Consider the following 20366-nt stretch of genomic DNA (forward strand, 5'->3'; position numbering starts at 1 on the left):
ACAGCAAGGAGATAGATGTTACTGTGTTCAAGATACCCAAAGCTCTCCTTTCACGAAACCAGCAGAGGGTCCGCACTTCAGGCCACTTTGTTTCTCTTTCTTTCCTGCAAACAGGAACTTGCTACTGTATCCCAGGCTGTCCTAGAGCTCATGCTCCTCAATCTTTAACTCCCAGAATGAATGCTGGGATTACAATCATGCACCAATTACGTCTAGCTTAGTTTTCTCCCCTTAACCAGGATGGAAGAAGGCATTTTCTCATACTGCTTATTATTGTAACAAAACTCCTTACATAAAGATGTCAACTGCAATGACACTTATAAAAAGGAAAAGCTGCTCGGTATGGAGAAACACGTTTATAATCCTGTAAAAAACATAAATGTTCCCCACCACCACCTCTCATCCCCCAGCCACTTAGTTCCCAACAGCAACTCTGAGACTAATTATTATTCAATGTGTTAGCCACAAGCTTTGGTTCATTCCCTCACTGGCTTGTAATTTATTTAACCATTCAAACTAGTCTATGCCTACTACTTGGCTACTTCTCTTCAGTCCTGGCCTGCTTCTTTCTTAACATCTCCTCAGAGTCTCCCCCCAGATCTCCCTGTGTTTCTCTTTCAGCCACCTCAGTCCATCCCCATCTCGGCTTTTCCCTCTAGTTCCCTGTGACTCTCTTCGTGTGTCTCTCTTTTATCTCTTACTATTTTCAAGGATCCTCTCTCTTCCTGCCAGTGTCCCAGCTCCTATTTGTTGCCTTGGCTCATGGGCTTTTTACTGACAGGTGGTGCTTTTAAGAGATCCATTCTATGGAATCCCAAAAACTGGAGGCAGAAACAGAGGATCAGGAGTTCAAGGTCAGCCTCAGGTACCGGAGCTATGTTCTCAAAACAAACAACAGCAATCTTTGTGTCCAAAAGAAGAGGATGAGGTAAGAATCCCAGGGTATAGTCACTCACTAGTGACTCAAAGGAAGATGACAGAAGACAAGGGTGGGAGAGATGACTCAGCAAGAGTGGGTTTCTGCCACCAAGTCTAATGACCTTGGTTGGATTCCCAGTGACCACAGGATGGAAAGAGAGAACTGTCTCCTACAAACTGTGCTCTGACCTCCACATGCATGATCACACATGTGCCTAACCCCCATAAAGAAATAAATGTAAAAAAAAAATACTCTCTCTTAAAAAAAAATTCAACAAGGGTGGGGGAGATAGCTCAGCGGTTAAGAGCACGGATTGTTCACCCAGAGGTCTTGATTTCAATTCCCAGCAACTACATGGTGGCTCACAACCATTTGTAATGGAATCTGATGCCCTCTTTTGGTGTGTTTGCAGACAGCTACAGTGTACTCATATACACAAAATAAATAAATATAAAACAAATACAGCATAAGAAAACGTCTGCACCCTCAGAGTATGTGAAATTGTCTTTTCTCTAAATTAACCCTAAGCTTTGAGAAAGCAGGAGCTTCCAGCCAGTCTCCCCAGGCCTTTGTTACTGCATCGTCTGTTTAGTGAGTCCCACGTTAATGTAATTTATATCTATTATTATCCCATTGGGCAGTTATGTTGTTTCTATTATTATTATTATTATTTTGAGACAAGAGCTTCTCTGTATAGCCCTGGCTGTTCTGGAACACTCTCTTTGTAGACCAGGCTGGCTTTGAACTCAGTGATTCACCTGCCTCTGCCTTCCCAGAGCTGGGATTAAAGGACTGCTGCTCCAGATGTTTCTAATTTTTCACCAATACAAATAATTGAACATCAAATAAAATGTTTTTGCAATTTGAGACAGGCTCTCATGTGGCCCAGGCTGGCTTTGAACTTGCTATACAGCCAAGGATAACCTTGAATTCCTGATCCTTATGGCTTTGTCCCTTGAGTACTAAGGAGGACAGGCTGTGCCTCCATGCCTAGCCTCGATTAGCTTTCTTTTCTTTTCCTTTTTGGTTAGACAGCATCTCTTTAAGTTCTCCTTGCTGGCCTGGAACTCAAGTGTGTGGACCAGGGTGTCCTAGAACTTACAAAGATCTGCCTGCCTCTGCTTCAGAGGGCCCTGAAGAGCACCAAGATGAGCAGCCTTCAAATAATGTCTTTAAACTCCCACAGTTTCAACATGTGCTACCAAAATGCTTCTTGGAAAAGTTGTCTCAATTTACAGTTCCACAACAGACACCAGGGGCTCACCAAATGAGTGAGCATGAAAGACTCTGCCTGTAATAGAGTTGTGCTGTGCTCTCTGGAACTATATGTGACGCCTGAACAATTCTCTGCCAAGTATGAAATGATTTTAGATTCAGCAGTATGTATGAGAACCTTAAACATCAAGTCTTAAGGCTGGAGAGATGGCTCAGTGGCTAAGTGTCCAGGCTGCTCCTCCCAGCACCCAGCTAGTGACTCACAACTACTTGTAACTCCCGTTCCAGGGGATCTGGTGCCCCATTCTAGTCTCCTCAGGCACCAAGCAAGCCCACAGTACACGGAAATGCAGGCAAAACCCTCATCTTAATTTTTTTTTTTCAAAAAATCTTAAAGAAGCCTCCCCAACCCCAAACTAACAAAAAACAAAGAAGAATACAGCATCCTAAATGATGACAACATTTTACGCATAACATATCTACTACATTATTAATAATGGTACTTAGTCAATACCAGTGCACATAAACTCCAGGCCAGGCAGGGGTACACAATGAGACCTTATGTCAAAAATGCAAATATGTTGAGCATGTGACCCACAACTGTAACCCCAGTACTGGAGAGGCAGGGGCAAGATTACTACAAATTCAAGGCCGGCCTGGTTTACAAGGGCTGTTCAGCCAGGAAGACGTAACAAAACAGTGGGCGGAGTCAGTTTGCTCCTTCAGGACTGAACTCAGGTCATCAGTCTTAGTGACAGGTCCCTTTGTCCACTGAGCCATGTCCCAGGCCCACAGACTGGTTGTCTGAGACAGGACTTACTGTGTGGCCTAGAACCCATGGCTGTCTAGGACTCATGAGACTCCTGCTTTAGTCACCAAAGGTCAAGGATTACAGGTGTGCATTGTGACATCCAGTTTCACGTGACAGCGGGGTTGTTTTTTTAAGATTTTTCTTTTCATTTAAAGAAATTCATACAAGTCTTGCATGATGGCGAATGCCTTTAGTCCTCGCAGGAGGCAGAAGCAGGTAGATCTCTGAGCTTAAGGACAGCCTGGTCCCGAGACAAGAGTGAGTCCCAAGACAGCCAGGGCTGTGCACAGAAACCTGTCTCAAACAAACAAACAAACAACAAACAAAAACCATCCTCTTATATGACTGGTCATTTGCTTGCATGTATGTCTGTGTACCTCATGTGTGCCTACTACCCACCAAGGCCAGAAAAGACTATCTGATCTCCCGAAACTGGAGTTATAGACAACTGTAAGACACCAAGCAGGTGCTAGTGATCAAACCTGGGTCCTCTTTAGGAACATCTAGTGCTCTTAATAGCTGAGCAACCTCTCTAACTCCAAGGGTTTTACTTATTTTTTTAATGCCAGACATGGTGGCACATGCCCTTAATTCTAGCACTTGTAGGCAGAGGCTGGTATATCTGAGTGGAGTCCAGCCTGGTCTACATAGTGAGTTCTAGGCCAGTCAGGGCTACACAGTAAAACTCTATTTCAAAAAAAAAATTTTTTTTTTTTAAGATTGCATGTAGGTTTGTGTGTCTGTGTGTAGGTATGTGCACGTGAATGCAGCAGGCTGCAAGAGGCTGGAGCCACCAGATGCCCTGGAACCGGAGTTATAGAAGATTTTGAACTGGCCTACATAGGTGCTGGGAACCTAATCTGGGTCCTTCTGCTCACATGATAGCTTTTCCCCCTCTGAGACAGGGTTTCTCTGTGTAGCCCTGGCTGTCCTGGAACTCACTCTGTAGACCAGGTGGGCCTCAAACTCAGAAATCTGCCTGCCTCTGCCTCCCAAGTGCTGGGATTAAAGGCATACACCACCACTAGTTGGCTTTTTTTTTTTTTAAATCACATGATAACTTTTTAAAAATTATATTTATTAATTTAGTGTGGAGGTGGCAGGTGCTCACATTATAGTCTGCGCATGTGAGATCAGAGGACAACTTTCGGGGGTCAGATTTCACCCTTCCCACCATGTGGGTCTCCAGGATCAAACTCAGGTCATCAGATTTGGCGGCCAATGCCTTCACTCACTGAGCCTCCGTACCAGTCCAAGTGGTAGTATTTTAAAATGTGATCCATTATTCAACATCCAACATTTACTCAAGAAGCACAGGGCAAGGAGTTGACGATCTGCAGGGATCTAAGCGAGGCCGGATCCCCATTCACAGGGGGAAATTAATCAAGATGGGGCAGACCAAAAGGCCGGCCCTCAGAATGGGTGGTGGGGTGTGAGTCTGCAGGAGGGGAAGCCTCACCTTCAGCTTAGCCTCCACATAGGCCTCTCCATATTTCTGCTGCAGGTACCTGTAGTCATAATTAGGGAACGGGGAGGGGCTGGGGAAGCTCCCAGATGTCCAGAGCTTCCATAGACTCACAGCAGCAATTCCCAGCAGAGCCAGGGCCCCGGCAGCGTAGACACCCACCTCCCAGCCTGGGGGGCTCTTGATGACTGCAAGACAAGAACAGCCTGTCATTAGTGGGTCAACGATCACACTCCCCTCCACCCAGGGTAAAAATCAGTTACCATTGGTACTTATATAGTTACGTGTTCTGTGTGCTTGGCTCTCTTTTTATTACATGAGTATGCACCAGTGTGCGCGCATGCGTGTGCACACATGCGTGTGTGTGTGTGTGTGTGTGTGTGTGTGTGTGCATGTGGAGGTCAAAGGTCATCAGCCTTAGATAGTGTTCTTCAGAAGCCATCCACCGAGTTCTTGAGACAGGTTCTCTCATTGGACCTCCTAGTGCTAGCCGGCCAGCAAGCCCCAGGGACCCTTGTGTCACATGCCATCCTGGTTACATACAGATGCTAGGGATCAAACACAACTCCTTATACTTACATGGCTGCCATTTTCCTGACTGAGGCACCACCTAAGCCCATGGTTTCTGGTTGTTTGTTTGTTTGTTTTTAAAACAGGGTTTCATGTAGCCCAGGCTGGCCTCAAACTTGCTATATAGCTGAGATGGTTCAGCTTCTTCCTAGTTGTCCTTCTTCTACCTTCTAAGTGCACCACCCTACCTAGTGATACTTAGGTACTAAACACCTTTTTTATTGGGGGCGGGGGAAGGAGTCAGCAAGATGGCTCATCCAGTAAAGGGGCTTGCCACCAATACTGGTGACTCGAGTTTGATCCCTAATTCACCTATGATAGAAGAACATAACCATCTCCACACATTGTCCTCTGTCTTTCATAAGATTGCCGTGGCATGCGTGCACACACATGTGCAGCAGCCATGACTGACTGACTTGAATAGATAAATATGTAGTAAATAAAAACTTTAAAAAGAAAATCAAAATTTTTAGTTAAGAGTTTTTGTTTTTATGTTTCTTGCTATAAGACTTGGTATGAGGTTCTCTACATTCAGGGCTCAATAAGACACACTTCTTTTTCTCTCCTTCCTTCCTTCCTTCCTTCCTTCCCTTTTTTTTTTTTTTTTTTTTTCCTGAGCTGAGGACCGAACCCAGGGCCTTGCGCTTGCTAGGGAAGCGCTCTACCATGGAGCTAAGTCCCCAACCCCACCCCACCCCCCCTTTTTTTAGACAGTCTTGCTATGTAACCCAGGATGGCTTAAATTCTAGGCAATTCTGTCTCAGCCTTCCAAGTGCTAGGATTATGCGAGTGGGATTATCCCACATTCAGTTTAAACACACTCTCTTGAGCTCTCTGCTCCTGCCTCCTCTTCCACAAAGCCATGCATCTGTACTGGGAGGCAGATGAAAACCTCACAGGATGGATAGATACCTCTCAGACTTCAGTCTTGAGGAAGAGGGAAGAGAAGAAAAAGAAGTGACTCCATCCGTCCTTTAAGCCTCACTCAGGACAACCCAGTGTCCACCAGCTGGTGAATGGTTAAACCAGAAAGCGACACACTCACCCACAGACGGTTATTTGGCCATAAGAAGACCAAAACCAAAACAACAGAAACTCGATGAACCCTGAGAACATCTGGTGGCCGCTCGATGTTGGTCGCAGAGACCATACGTTGCATAACTTTACCTCCAGTCAGCCAATGTGTCTGCCCACATGGCCACAAGTCATCTTGGATTGTGTACCGTGCAGTCAGGCTGTGCCTGTCCACACTTCAAACCAACTTATTTTTCCATGGTCTTTAGTTCCTTAATAGAGCAGGGTGACAAATATTTACATAGGATTGACATTACCTAAAGTGTTAGGAGTCACCTAACTTAAAGTACACGGGAGGATGTGTGTTGGTACTATGTAAACACTACGTCATCAACTTGATCATCTGTGCATTTTGGTATTTAGTTGGGGTCCAGGAATGAAGTCCCTGAGGATACCAAGGGACAACTGCTTAAGAGGCTGGAGAGATGGTGGCACAAACAATAAAGAACCTGTTGTACTCCCCAGCACCCACACAAAGCCAGGTGAGGTGGCTCATGCTTTGTAACCCTCATGCTATAGGAGCAGAGTCAGGTTGGTCTCTGCAGCTTGCAGGCCAGACAGTCTAGACAATGACAAGGCTGAGGAGAGACTGTCTCCAGAGATAAGGTAGAGATAAGGCAACAGATGGAGGAAGACACCTAATCTCAAATGCTGGCCTACACACACACACACACACACACACACACACACACACACAGGCACACAGTTACAGAGACACAGTCACACACACACACACATACACACATAGACACACAGGCACACACACATACAGTCACAGTCACAGACACACACACAGACACACAGTCACATACATACACACAGACACACAGGCACACAGTCACAGTCTCTCTCTCTCTCTCTTTCTCTCTCTCTCTCTCTCTCTCTCTCTCTCTCTCTCTCTCTCTCTCCTTCTCTCTCCCTACCTAAAACCAATAATAAAAACAACTTGTTCTGACTTGGTGAATGGGGCAGTTGAGTTCTTTCCGGGATGATGAAAATATCCTCACAATTCATTGGCTGCTCATTAATCTAAAAGCCACCGCAATGTTCTTTTGTTTTGTTTTGTTTTGTTTTGGTTTTGGTTTTTGAGACAGGGTTTCTCTGTGTAGCCCTGGCTGTCCTGGAACTCACTCTGTAGACCAGGCTGGCCTCGAACTCAGAAATCCGCCTACCTCTGCCTCCCGAGTGCTGGGATTAAAGGCGTGCGCCACCACTGCCCAGCTGCAATGTTCATTTTAAAGAGTGAATTTCATAGTGGATCTCATGCCTCCCACCCAGGTTGGCTTAGAGCTTGTCACATAGCTGAGGTTGAACTTCTGATCATCCTGTCTCCACCTCCCCAAAGCTAGGATTCTAGGCCTTTCCTGCCATGCTGTGCCCAGGTAATTGTATAGTAGCTGGATTTTGTTTTGTTTTGTTTTGCGACGGTGTCACTATGTAGCTCAGGCTGACCTCAGACTTGTGATCCTCCTGTCTCAGCCTCCTGAGTGTTGTTATTACAAGTGTGAGCCACCAACCCCCGCTTATGTAAGTGGAGTTTATTATCTCTAATCTCAAACCAATATACCAGCTCCACAAGAGGAGGTCACAGGCTGTGCTTGGCCTGAAGAGAATTCAGAGGCCCTTTTCCTGCACTGCCTGGGGCTTTGTTGTCCTCACTGGGCTCTCTCTGTTCCCACACAGAGTAATTTGCTTCTTCAACCATTTCCTGTGAATCCTCACCTTGTACAGTGTATGAGTCATGACAGGTCTACACGTGCTAAAAGATTTGACCTCACTCTGCTCAAGAACCTGACTCTGATGTCCTAAGGAAGCCACCAAGCCATGAGGGCTCATGTGGCAGGTGATATTGAAGACAGATAGGGCTCTCAAAACCATTTCCAGTTCTCTGCTGTACTCAACTCAGATGGGGAAACTGAGGCTCAAGAAAGCTAAAGAACTTGCCCAAGGCCACAAAGCTGGAAATAAGTAGTGTTGGGTGGCTACCCTGGCAGCCAGATGCCAGCTAGAACCAGGGTAACAGCCAGTGCCATACCTGGTCTTGACCTGGCTTAGCTCCCTTGCGATAGAAAGGTGGAGATTGGTCCCTCCCAATGGAAACTGAGATCTAATGGATACAGTAAAATAAAGGAACAAGAAATAATGCCCACAGTAGGGTAGAGATAATCACTAAACCTTGAGTGGTCAGACATGACAGCATCCTGTGGGCAGGGGGAGCCAGCACCGAGTGAGTGAGCTCCAGGTACAGTTCCTGACCTTAAGTAGCACAGAGGTCAAAGTGGGGCCAGGCAGGCACGTAGACATGCCAGGCAGAATGCTGGAAATTGTGCTGGGTGTACAGGAAGGCTGGGATGTGAGCTGGAGCAAGAGATAGGGCAGGAGGCTCAGCCGTTCCCAGCACCGGCTGCTCTTCTGCAGGCTGCTGGTTGGAGCCTGAGCTCTCACGTGGTGGTTCATAACTACCTGTGACTCTTGTCCCAGGGGCTCTGACACCCTCTTCTGGTCTATGTGTGTACCATAGTCACACAAGTAGTACAGACATACACGCAGGCAAAACACCCATATGCGTAAGATAAAATAAAATAAAGGAAGCATGGCAGGCTGTGCAGCAGGGGCTGGGAGCTGTGGGCCATCAGAAAGGAAGTGGTCCTTCCTGGGCCCAGTGGGAGGGAGGGAACAAAGCACTATGGACCAGAAGGGCTCATTGCCCCTCCTCCTCAAAGTCCAACAGTCCAAAGGACCTCCAGCCAGGCTCACTCTCTGCTGTCAGGAGAGGAAAACCAAGACTAACAAAGCCACACAGCTGAGACATGGCAGCATCTGGGTTCAGGTGCCTTGGCTGCAAGGAATAGTATCATGCCACCAGCCTCTCTGGGGGAGTGGCGATGACAAACATCCCCCATTCAGTGGTCCCACCCCAGAGGATGTATTATTTGAAGGGGGAAAAAAAAAAACTCCAACACATGTTATGTCTAGTGTGAGTCACACGGGCTTATTTATAACAGAGGAGATCTGAGAACATCCTGAAGGTCCCACTAAGGAAGCTGGTGGGGGCTGGCTGTTCTGTCATAGGCAGGAATATCTCTGGCCTTTTGCAAATGGCAACTTAGGTCATTAGGATGGGGGTGGTAGGCGACATTACCCCTATTGTCAGCTTTAAGAAAAAAAAAAAAAAAGATCACTTCCCCACTTCCCAACATGATACAGCTGTCTGATTTCAATGTAATAACCACACAGCAGAGGGACAAGAGCTCTGAAGATCAGGCTTATTTTGGTTGTACACACTTGGAATCTCAGCTCTTAGTAAATGGGGGCAAGATGATCAGGAGCTCAAGCCGTGTTTAGTTATATAGAGAATTGAGGGGACTGTAAGGATCCACCCCCTAATTATTATAGACTTTTCCTGCGACAGAATGGAATTTGGGAGCCAACTGAAGCCACAACCAACACATCTACAGAGGGGCCCAGGCCCGGGCCCAGGCATGCCAAGATTCTGGAATGTCCTTGGAGTCTACAACCTGGAGGTACCCCAAGTGAGTGGATTCCATGCCACACACTCATCCTCAGGGAATAGTGGGTCAAGAGTCTCCCAGGAAACCCCTTGTGTCAAACAGGGAATTTCTTCAAGGGAAGTGTTGCTAGGTGGGATGCATGTCTGTAATCTCAGCACTTAGAGAGTGAATCGTGAGTTCAAGTCCATCCTTGGCTACACAGAGAGTTCGAGGCTTTGGGGCTGGAGAGATGATTCCGTGGTCAAAGCATTTGGTGTGCACGTGTGAGGCTGAGAGTTTGGATCCTCAGACCCCATATAAATACTGGCGTGGTGGGCATGGCACATGCCTGAGATCCCAGCCTCAGAAAACAGAGGTGGAGAGTCCCCAGAGCAAGCTGGTTATCAAGAGGAGCCGAACCAGCAAGCTCTGGTTTCACTGAAAGACACTGCCTGCTTCAACAAATAAGATGGAAGAGCAACGAAGGATGACTCCTGACATCAGCCTTGGCCACCACATGTCCACTCACACATATGATGGGTGTACCTCTTATGTGTGTCCACACATATGCATACATGTACAGTAATATACACATATGCATAGGTATAACCCTTCCATATGTGCACACATGCATACATGCAGAGCGCACACACATATGCACAGGCATATCCCTATGTATGTCCACACATATGCACACATGCACAGCAGACACACAATGCAGGAAAATATTTTTTTGAAGCCACCTTGAGCTACTTGGGACTACGCCTAAGAAACAAATAGAAATGCACAAACCAAAACCATGAAACAGAAAGAATTCATTGTAGTGAAAAGACGAGGAGACCCCAGATGGGTCCCAGGATGATGCCCCCATGGTTATGTGACCTAAGGAAGGAGGCTGTTATTCCAGTCCCACTGACACCTCCCATCCCAAGCTTGGTGCAACATTGCCTGCAGCTGTGGTCCTCGGAGGTCTTATCTGGGAGACTCACCGCTCAGATGATATTCTGTCACGTCCAAGGCCATGATGTCCCCCACAGTGACAGGGACTGGAAGGGAAAGAAGTCAGCCGTGAGCAGGGTTCAGAGCATCATATTCCTAACTCGGGGGCATCTGTGTGCCTGTCACTTGAGTTCACACTCAGCTGCTCGGGCGGACTTAGCCAAAATGGCTGTTCCTCTACTGTATCCCTCCCTCCCCACCCCGCCCCTTCCTCTTCTTTTAAAACTTATTATTGAGGTGGATGTGGTGGCATTTAATCCCAGCACTCTGGGGGAGACAGGATCTCTGTGTGTTCAAGGCCAATTTGGTCTACAAATTAAGTTCCAGACCAGCCAGGGATACACAGTGAGTCAGTCTCTCTCTCTCTTTCCCTCCCTCTCTCCCTCTCTCTCCCTCTCACTCTCGATCTCTCTCTCTTTGAAAAACAAATGTCTTAAAATGCAAGTGCCTGCCTGTATGTCTGTGCCACATGTACATGCAGTGCCCAAGGAGGCCAGAAGAGGGCGTGAGATCCTCTGGAAATAGAGTTATAGATAATTGCTAGCTGTCACGTGGGTACTAGAAACTGAACCTAAGTTTTAACAGGTGAGCCATCTCTCCTACTCGCCCCCCACTCCCTTTTCTTTTGAGACCGGGTTTCTCTAAGTAGACCTGGCTGGGCTGAAAGTCAGAGACCCATCTGCCTCTGCCTCCACAGTGCTGGGATTAAAGGCGTGCGCCACAATGTCTGGTCCCTCTGCCTCCTTTCACCTCTCACTCCTCTTCCCCTACCTGCCTCTCCTACTTCTTTTTTTTTTTTTTTTTTAAAGATTTATTTATTTACTATATGTAAGTACACTGTAGCTGTCTTCAGACACTCCAGAAGAGGGCATCAGATCTTGTTACGGATGGTTGTGAGCCACCATGTGGTTGCTGGGATTTGAACTCTGGACCTTTGGAAGAGCAGTCGGGTGCTCTTACCCACTGAGCCATCTCACCAGCCCTCTCTCCTACTTCTTGAGACAAGGTATCACTATGTAACCCAGGCTGACATCGAACTCTCAATCTTCTTGCCTCAGCGGCCTGTGTGTGGGGATTACATTCATGTACTACCACATCTGGCTCCAAAGGTGCTCCTGTTCATGGTTGGTTTTTTGTTTTGTTTTGTTTTGTTTTTTAATGGTGGATAGATGCAGGCATGGTTGTATGTATTTGTAAGCCCAGCACTCAGGAGGTTGAGATAGGAAAATTACCATGTTGAGGACCGTCTGAGCTACATAATGGAATCCTGTCTTAAGCAAAATGGTCTTGTAAGCTCTTTTGAGAAAGGGACTGAAACAAGGGTCTCATGTAGTTCAGGCTGGCCTTGAACTTGCTGTATAGCCAAGGCTGTCTTTGAACTCCTGATCTTCCTGCATTCACCTCTCAAATGCTGGTCTTACACATGTGTACAATGACGCCTAGATACTAAAACCTCTTTTTAAGTGTGTGTGCAGTAACCCCTGTGAGCACATTGTGAGAAGAGGGTACGTCAGGATAGCATCCTGCGGTCCTGCTGTCCTGTTCCTGTCTTTGGGATCCCCCATCCCCTGAATTCCACCCCTCCTGTCAATCACTGCCACATCCTGCTTTTTCCGTCAGTGCCAGGGATCTGGATTCAAGTCTTCATGCTTGGCTAGCAGACACTTGCCTCCTGGGTCACCTCCCAGCCTACTAAAGATTCTCTCTCTCTCTTTCCAAGACAGGTTTCTCTGTGCAGCCCTGGGTGTTCTAAAACTCACTCTGCAGACCAGGCTGGCCTCAGACTCACAGAAATCCACCTGCCTCTGCCTCCTGAGTGTTGGGATTAAAGGTGTGCACCACCACTGCTCAATCTGAAGTCTCTTTTTAAGCATTCTAAAACTCATTTAGGGTTGCTAGATAAAGCACAAGATACTCATGGGCAGGGCAACTTCAGACAATTTGTGTCAAGAATGATTCAGTATTTACCTGAAGCTCCAGCGTTGCCAGTAGGTGTTTGTATTTGTCAACCCTGCCTCTTTGCCATCCTAAGTAACAGTTGGGAATAGAGACTGCTCATCAGAACAGATCGCTCAGTGCCTCAACGAAAGTCCCCATATAGCTTGAGGGGAAAGAAATCGAAAGGGCTGAATTTCCCCAGTGTTCTACTCTCAATCCTTCCCTGAGTGGTATGGTATAAGTTATTCCAGATGAAGACCTGGGAGCTCGTACAGGCCACGGTCTGGACTCAGGTGGCTACTGTTTTATGATTGTTGTTGCTAAGAAGCTAATCTGGCTCAGGGATGTATTCTGAGTGGGTGGGAAGAGGAGGTTCTGAAATGAGCTGGAGACTTGAATGCACTGTACTCATTTCATTCAAGGACAAAGAAGGCTAAATTACCTTGCTGGTTGATTCCCTTGCAGTTCCTAATTTCGGACGCCCCCCTCCCCCCCCCTCCCCAAGCCTGCAAGTCCCAGGCAAGGGAAGAAAGGGTGAGGTCAGACCCGTAGAGGCCTTGCTTGGTTCAGGGCACCTGTCTTCCCTTTCCAGCAAGAATTCTAATTAGGCGCGGCTGGATTGTCCATCTTGTGTTGTCCAGTTTTATGTCAACTTGACACAAGCTATAGTCATCTGAGAGAAGGGGACCTTGACAAGAAGATGCCTTCGTAAGATCTGTCTGTAGAGCATTTTTTTAATTAGGGATTGTTGTGGGAGGGCCCAGCCCATCGTGGGTGGAACCATCCATGCGCTGGTAGTCCTGGCTTCTATAAGAAAGCAGGCTGAGCAAGCCATGGGAAGCAAGCCAGCAAGCAGCACCCTCCATGGCCTCTGCCTCAGCTCCTGTCTCCAGGATCCCGTCCTGTTTGAGTTCCTGCCTTGGCTTTCCTCTTGGATTGTAATTCATGATGGGAAAGCCAAATCAACCTTTCCCGCCCCAAGTTGCTAAGGTCATGGAGCTTCATCCCAGTGGTAGGAACAAGGACACAGCTCTTTAAGACAAGCCAGATGGGGGCTGGGCAGACAGCTCAGTGGTTAAGAGCACGGCTGCTCTTCCAGAGGACCTGGCTTTATTCTCAGCACCTACTTGGTGGCTGAAACTCTAGTCACAAGGGGTCCAGAACCCATTTCTGACCTCCAAGGTCACCAGACATGCATGTGGTAGACATACGTACATGTGGGCAATGCACTCATACATATAAAAGAATAAAATAGATCTTTTAAAAAGAAAGGGCGAATAATTTGATTGTTTGTTTGTTTATTGTGTCTTTGGGCACAGTGAAGGTCAAAGGACAACTTGCTGGAATCAGTTTTTTTGTTTGTTTGTTTTCTGTTTTTTTGTTTTTTCGTTTCCCGAGACAGGGTTTCTCTGTGTAGCCCTGGCTGTCCTGGAACTCACTCTGTAAACCAGGCTGGCCTCGAACTCAGAAATTCGCCTGCCTCTGCCTCCCATGGAATCCGTTTTATACCTCCACCAGCGTAGGCTCCAGGTCATCAGGCTTGGCAGCAAGCACCTTCACTGGTGAGCCATCTCACCAGGCTCCCGTTTTGTTTGTTCGTTTGTTTTGTTTGTTACTAAGACAGTCTCACTCTGTAGTCTAGGGCAGTGGCTTCCAGCTCACAGTATAACCAAGGATTATCTGGAACTCTGGACCCTCCTGCCTCTACCTCACAACTGCCAGGAATATATCTTCTAAGAATTTAAAGTGTATTAACTATCTTTTTGTTGAGATAGTCTCATGTGCCAGGCTGGCCTCAGACTCCATATGTAGCCGATACTGACCTTAAACAGAAGATCTTTATCCTTCTCCTGCCTTCACCTCCCGAGTTCTGGGGCTACAGGTACGTGTGACTACACTCAGTTTTATTTGATTAGGAACTGAACCCAGGACTTCAAGCATTCAAGGTAAACACATTACCACTGAACTGCATCCCTGGCACTCATTAATTCTGAGACAGGGTCTGGTTATGTTGCCCTGGCTGGCCTCGAACTGCTAGGCTCAAGTGACCCCCGTTTCGCCTTTGGAATAGCTGGGACTACAAACACAAGCCCATATGCCCAGAGTGTTAACTATTAAATATTATCAATTCACACACACACAAAATGTCCACACGACTCAGGCGCACTGGACTTTGGCTCACCAACTCTTCCAAGCACTCTGCAGGCTTTCTCTTGGATCAGGGCTCAGTGAGAGAATGGAGCTGAGACTTTAGGCATTCTGGGGGTTGAGATTCTCTATATCATGAGAGGCTTTGGAGTCAAGATGCTGGTCCTGAGCACATAGGTCCTAGGGTGCATATCCTTGTGAAACAGGGCAGATGAGCGTGTGTAGCCAGCTCCTGGTTCCTGGTTCTCCTGATGTTGCTCCCACGTTGATGAGATAAGAGTTGTCATGGTGATGGGAGGCAGTGCTAAGACAAAAAGGCTTCACCCATCTTGGCTTGAGTGAGTCCTGGGCTTTCGATAATATTAACAGCCAACCCCACTGGGCACATCTAAGCACCAAACACAGTTCTCAGCATCTACACATACTTGACCTCATTTAACCCTCTTAGCAAGGCATTAGAATCACGTTTGCTCTGTAGTCCAGAGTGCTGTGGGGTTAACGTGCCACAGAGCTAAGAAGTGTTCAATCTGGTCGTCTGTGTCTGAGTTCCTAATCACTGTGTCTTACTGAGGATAGGCATGGGGTTTGCCTGAGAACTATGGGTTCAGATGGCTTGCTGTACAAGTCGGGGGCTTGCCTGGCCTACAGAAGATGTGGTTCTGGACACACTAAACACAGTGTGGGAACAAACACATTCCAGTCTGCCTCAGCCTTGCCGTGGTCCTGATCATGCCTGTGGGGTTCTTTTTCATTCTTCTGGCACAGGCTGGCAATGACAAGGGAAAACTAAGCGAGGTGTGGTATGGCGTGCACAGTACCAGCAGAACCCCAGCAGGTATCAAGCTCTGGCTTTTGGCACATATGTATATGTGGGGTTTGGGGGTCAACCAAGGCTGATCCAGCTCAGATCCCATGATCCTAAAAACATCTGCTTCCTTTATTTTGCTATGGAAACTGTGATATCTGGGAAGGTATGAGTGACTGCTCAGTGCACCCTCCAGATGGAGCTTCCGGCCCTGCCTGCTACAAACAGCTTGAAGTCAGGGTACATCTGCCTGAGTACAGGCAGGAGGAAACAGGGAGATGTACAAGACCCTGCAGGGGGTCAGCCCAAACCCCAGGTGTGCAGCCAGCTCTACCAGCTCTGAAGTGCAGACTAGCCCCTTCACCGGCTCATGGCGTTAGACAATTTTCTTGGGCCCTGTTTCTCGGTCTCTGTGGCTCAGTAGTACTGTCTATGAAAAGGGGCTTATGACTGAGCTTGGCATGTAGGTCTGTCGGTAAAGTCCTTGCTTAGCATGCCTGAAGACCTAAATTCCCAGCACTGAGCAAAACTGGGCACGGTAGTATACACCTGCACTTCTAGCAATCAAGAGGCAGAGGCAGGAAGGTCATGTCTACCCTGTGAGGGTAGAATGAGAAGGCCTGGCAAATATCAGCTGCTGTGGTTATTGGCCTGGCCAACGCACAGAAAGAGCCCCTGGCTCCCAGTCTGCACAGAACAACCGTGGGAACAGCTCCATCAGCCTGCAAACACATTTTCTTTCATTAAATTTAAATGAATTATATTTTGTGTATTTGTGTGTGTGGGATGTTTTGCCTGTACGTGTATGTATGTATGTATGTATGTATGTGTTCTCTCTCTCTCTCTCTCTCTCTCTCTCTCTCTCTCTCTCTCTCTCTTTCTCTTTCTCTCTGTGTGTGTGTGTGTATGTGTATGCGTTTCTCATACCCACAGAGGCCATAGAGGGCCTCAGATCTTCTGGAACTACAGTTATAGGCAGTTGTGAGCCATAGTGTGTGTGAGTGCTACAAATCAAACACAGATTCTCTGGGAAAGCAGCCAGTGCTCGTCTCTCTTGGCCCTGAATTCTGTTGTGTATGCGTGTGTACATGATTGTGTGTGGATGGGTATATGTTTGAGTAGGTGTGGAAGTCAGAGGCCAACCCCAGGTTTCCTTCCTTGGGGAGGTGTCTACGTTATTATTTGAGACAGGGTCTTTCACTGGCCTGGGGCTGAAGCTGGGCTATCTGGCAAGTCAGCCCCCGGAACTGCCTGTCTCTTCCTCCCCAATGCTGGCTTCTGTGTGACCGCTGGAGATGGAACTCAGTCTGATTTGTACGTGGTGAACATTTTACCAACATTTTACATTTATCTCCCTAGCCCTCAAATACGGTGAGTTCATTGTTGATTTTTTAAAAATGTTTTTCAAGAAAGGGTCTCACTATGTGGCTCTGGCTGTCCTGGAACTCACTCTGTAGACCAGGCTGGCTTTGAACTCAGATCTGCCTGCCTCTACTTCCCTAGTGCTGGGATTAAAGGCGTGAGCCACGAGTACTGGGCTTCAAAAAAAAATTTTTTTGACTGAGAAATTTTCATTTAAAAATGAAATTCAGGGGGAAAGGGGGTTGCGAGGTGTGTGGGTCAGTGGTAGAGTGCTTGCCTAGTATGTGTGAGGTCCTGGGTTCTATCCCCAGTACTGGAAGGGAAGAAGGGAGAGATGTTCTGACAACGTAACATATGTAGTCTCATGCTCCTGGGGTCAGACCTGGCCTCTGCTATCGCACCATTCACTCTCATAACCTGAGGCTTGCTAGAAATTCCCTATTCATAAACAGACTTGAGGTACACTCAGAGAGGTCAATCGACCTGCCCAAAGCAGCCACACACACCTACCCAGAACTTCCTTCTCCATCCCCCCAAAGATACATTGGGGCAACTCTTGTTATAATCCTCACTTGGTGAAGGACAGAGAGGCTCAGAGAAGGTTGCAAATGGGCCCAATGTTGCCCAGCCACCACATAGGGAGCTGACAATATCCCAGGTCTGCCTCTGCAGCAAGTGCCCTTCTTAATGGCTTTATCCAGGACCTGAGAGACCCTTGGCTCCACCTCTCCCCAGCCAACACCAGTGGGTTCCTATTGGCCGCCCAGAGGTTGCAACTTCGGCTTGGGCTAGGATGCTGACAAGGCATTTGAAGGTCAGGGCAGCCAGTGGCCAGAGCTGGCACTTCTGATACACAGCAGGGGCCAGCTGGGGTTGCTCCAGGTCTTCATCTGTGCTCAAACTGTGTATCTTCCCCCTTAAGCATCCCTCTTTACCCCAGCCTAGAGTCAGCCCCAGGGTCTACACTGCATGGGGCAGTGTTCATTGAGGAACAGCCCCTGCTTCACAGTTGTGCTTAATAGGACCCTCCTACCTCCCTCCCCAGCACTGCCTCCACAATGCTGTGTTCTGAGTGCTTAACTCCAAGCCTCCTGCATAATTGGTGCCCACCAGACCTGGTGACTGAATAAATTACTGGATCCCCATTTCATAGATGAGGAAGATGGGGGCCACACGCATCCCAACATCGCAACTCTGGGCTTCAGATCAGTGAAAGACGGTGGCTCTGGGCCAACATGCTGACTGCTGACCAGGCCCCGCAGGTCGCTGGGAAGGTTGGAAGCACTCTGTACTGGAATGGACCATGGCAGAGGCTCCCTAGCCTCCCGAGCTTGTCAGAGAAATGACTTTCAAGGAATTCTGTGTGTAGAACCAGGGACCCTGAGCTGAGTCTCTTCTCTGCACTTCACCCGCTGTTCCTTGCTCAGCAAGGTGGTGACTCCCTTTATCTCTACCTTGGCATCAGCAGGTAATAAGGATGGGGAACAGCCTGGGGGGGGGAGCCTCTGTCTTCTAGGCTGAGTTTCTTTAGGGACCTTTAGGCTTGACAAAGTGCGAGTGCATCCCTCCCCCACAACACTTTCTGGATAACCACATCCTGGTGCCATCCCCTAGACACCCGCAGGAACCACAGTTGCAGACTGGCTGGGGGTGGGTGACAGCTGACATTGGGCACCTACTGTGTGCCAGCATAGTACCAGGGACTTGCTTTGCGCTCAGGAAATGTCCCCGGAGATACCAGGGTTTCCTGGCAGCCCTGGAAATGTAGGGAGGGGTGGCCTAGCAGCTGAGACACCAGCTCTTCAAGGTGTGAAAAGTGACTTGCCCCAAGTCACTAGCAAGCACTTAGAAGGATGAAGCCAGATTTGGACCCCAGGCTGGGAGTTCCCACTCTTCTAGGCTGCTTGAGAAAGATTTCTTGAGAAAGATTGCTCAGAGAGGATGGAAATGGGGGTTGGGGGTGGGGGTGGGGTTGGGGGTGGAGTGAGGTGAGGGTATAATTGCAATTGTCCTGGCCTTACTGGGTGGGTTGTTAACTCCTAGGTATCTCTCCTTCTCTTGCAGAGCCTCAGATTTCCTGTCTCAGTTTCTAATAAGGACTACTGCTAGGCTCTTCAAACTCTGAACCCTGGCCAGACAGCTCAGGTGCAAGTTTCCCAGGTTCTTCTCAACAGATTTGTCCCCATCAACTGTAAGGTGAGACAGTCTCTTAGCAGCACCATGCCCACCAAAGAGAAAGGCTCAGTGCTCCTTCACCTACATTGCCATTTACCACCCCCATACACAGCTTCGAGTGAAGCTCAAGGAACCCTTAGGTTCTTCCCGTAGGCCTCCTGGAGAAGAGATGCGACGCGCCCCCTACGATGCAGATCCTCACACCCTCATACCACTCTGGAATTTTGGGAGAGGGGACTGGCCAGAGAACCCCCCCCCCCAACGGGATGTAAGGCCAGGTCAGGGGCAGTTAGGACAGCCAAAGTGTTGAATGTGAAGGTGAGGGGTGTGTGCGGTGTGCGGGCTCAGGAGAGGTGTGTAAACAGCTGGGTGAACCGCGTGTGTGCACATGGGGGCCGGGCGAGCTGGCGCCAGGCGATGCGCAGTGCGCGGAGTGGCTGGGCCCGGGAAGGGCGCCGGGAGTGCTCTGTGCCCCGCGTTGGTGTGCCAGCGCAGCGCGGGGGTGCAAACGCACGGAGTGTGAGGGGCTCCGGGTTTCGGGCGTAAGAAGAGGGACTGAGTGCGTCCGTCCGTCCATGCCCAGGGCGCTTGTGCCTGCCGCGCTCTGTGTGTGGGCCAGGGTGCCTACTCACCCCGGGTTCCGCGAAGGGGACGCGGGTCCGACTCCTGGTTCTACCTCTGCTCCTACGCCGGCCTCCCGCAGTTGGCTCGCACGGGCGCCCGGCCGCCCGCTGCTACGCCACCCCTGCAGTGTAGCGGGGCGCTCGTCTCCTGCTGGAGCCTCGCCTCACCGATGGGGGCTCCGCGGGGCCCGGCGGCCAAATGGAGCAGCGCCGCAGTCCGGGCACGCTCCCAGGAGCCCGCCGCGCGCTCCCTCGCGCTCGCCCGCCCGCTCGCCTGCTCCTTCTTGAATTTAAAGTGACAACCCCGAGCGCTCTCTCTACTCCAAGGAGCAGAGCAGAGCTATGAGGATCTGGTCGGAGATCCCTAAGCACCGGGGGGGGGGGGGGGGGGGGGGGGTGGGGTGGGGCAGCCAAGTTTGACCCAGGGATCTCAGGCTTGTGGATGTGTGGGGTAGGGAACCCTGTGCTCACCAGGGGCGCACCCCACCCCCTTTATATTGTTCTCCTTCTAGGCCTCAGTTTCTTTATCTGTAAAGCGGACTCAAGACACACATACACACACACACACACACACACACACACACACACACAATCAGACCAGCGAGCAGCGCAGCCAGCAGTATTCCCCCTCTCTGAATGGCTGGTATATCCTTCCATGATTGAGTTGTGTTTGTACGCTATACCAGTCCAGGTCACTTACCGATATCATCTCTCGTAATCTCTGCAATGACCTCATGGGCAGCCACTCCATTTTTTTTTTAAAGATAAGGT

General features: G+C 48.8%; 1 protein-coding gene across 1 annotated transcript in view; it reads right to left on the bottom strand.

The window, feature by feature from the left end:
- Window positions 1-20127, bottom strand: part of Syt12 (synaptotagmin 12) — a 30621-nt gene extending 10494 nt beyond the window's left edge. Inside the window, exons 1-3 of the mRNA XM_021202596.2 lie at window positions 19605-20127; window positions 10535-10591; window positions 4405-4598 (exon numbers count right to left, since the gene is read on the bottom strand). Of these exons, the coding sequence (XP_021058255.1) occupies window positions 4405-4598; window positions 10535-10568 (228 nt within the window). The 5' untranslated portion in view covers window positions 10569-10591; window positions 19605-20127. The remainder of the gene's footprint in view (window positions 1-4404; window positions 4599-10534; window positions 10592-19604) is intronic.
- Between the last annotated feature and the right edge of the window lie 239 nt (window positions 20128-20366).

Source organism: Mus pahari, chromosome 1 (assembly GCF_900095145.1).
Source record: "Mus pahari chromosome 1, PAHARI_EIJ_v1.1, whole genome shotgun sequence".
Lineage (NCBI taxonomy): Eukaryota > Metazoa > Chordata > Mammalia > Rodentia > Muridae > Mus > Mus pahari.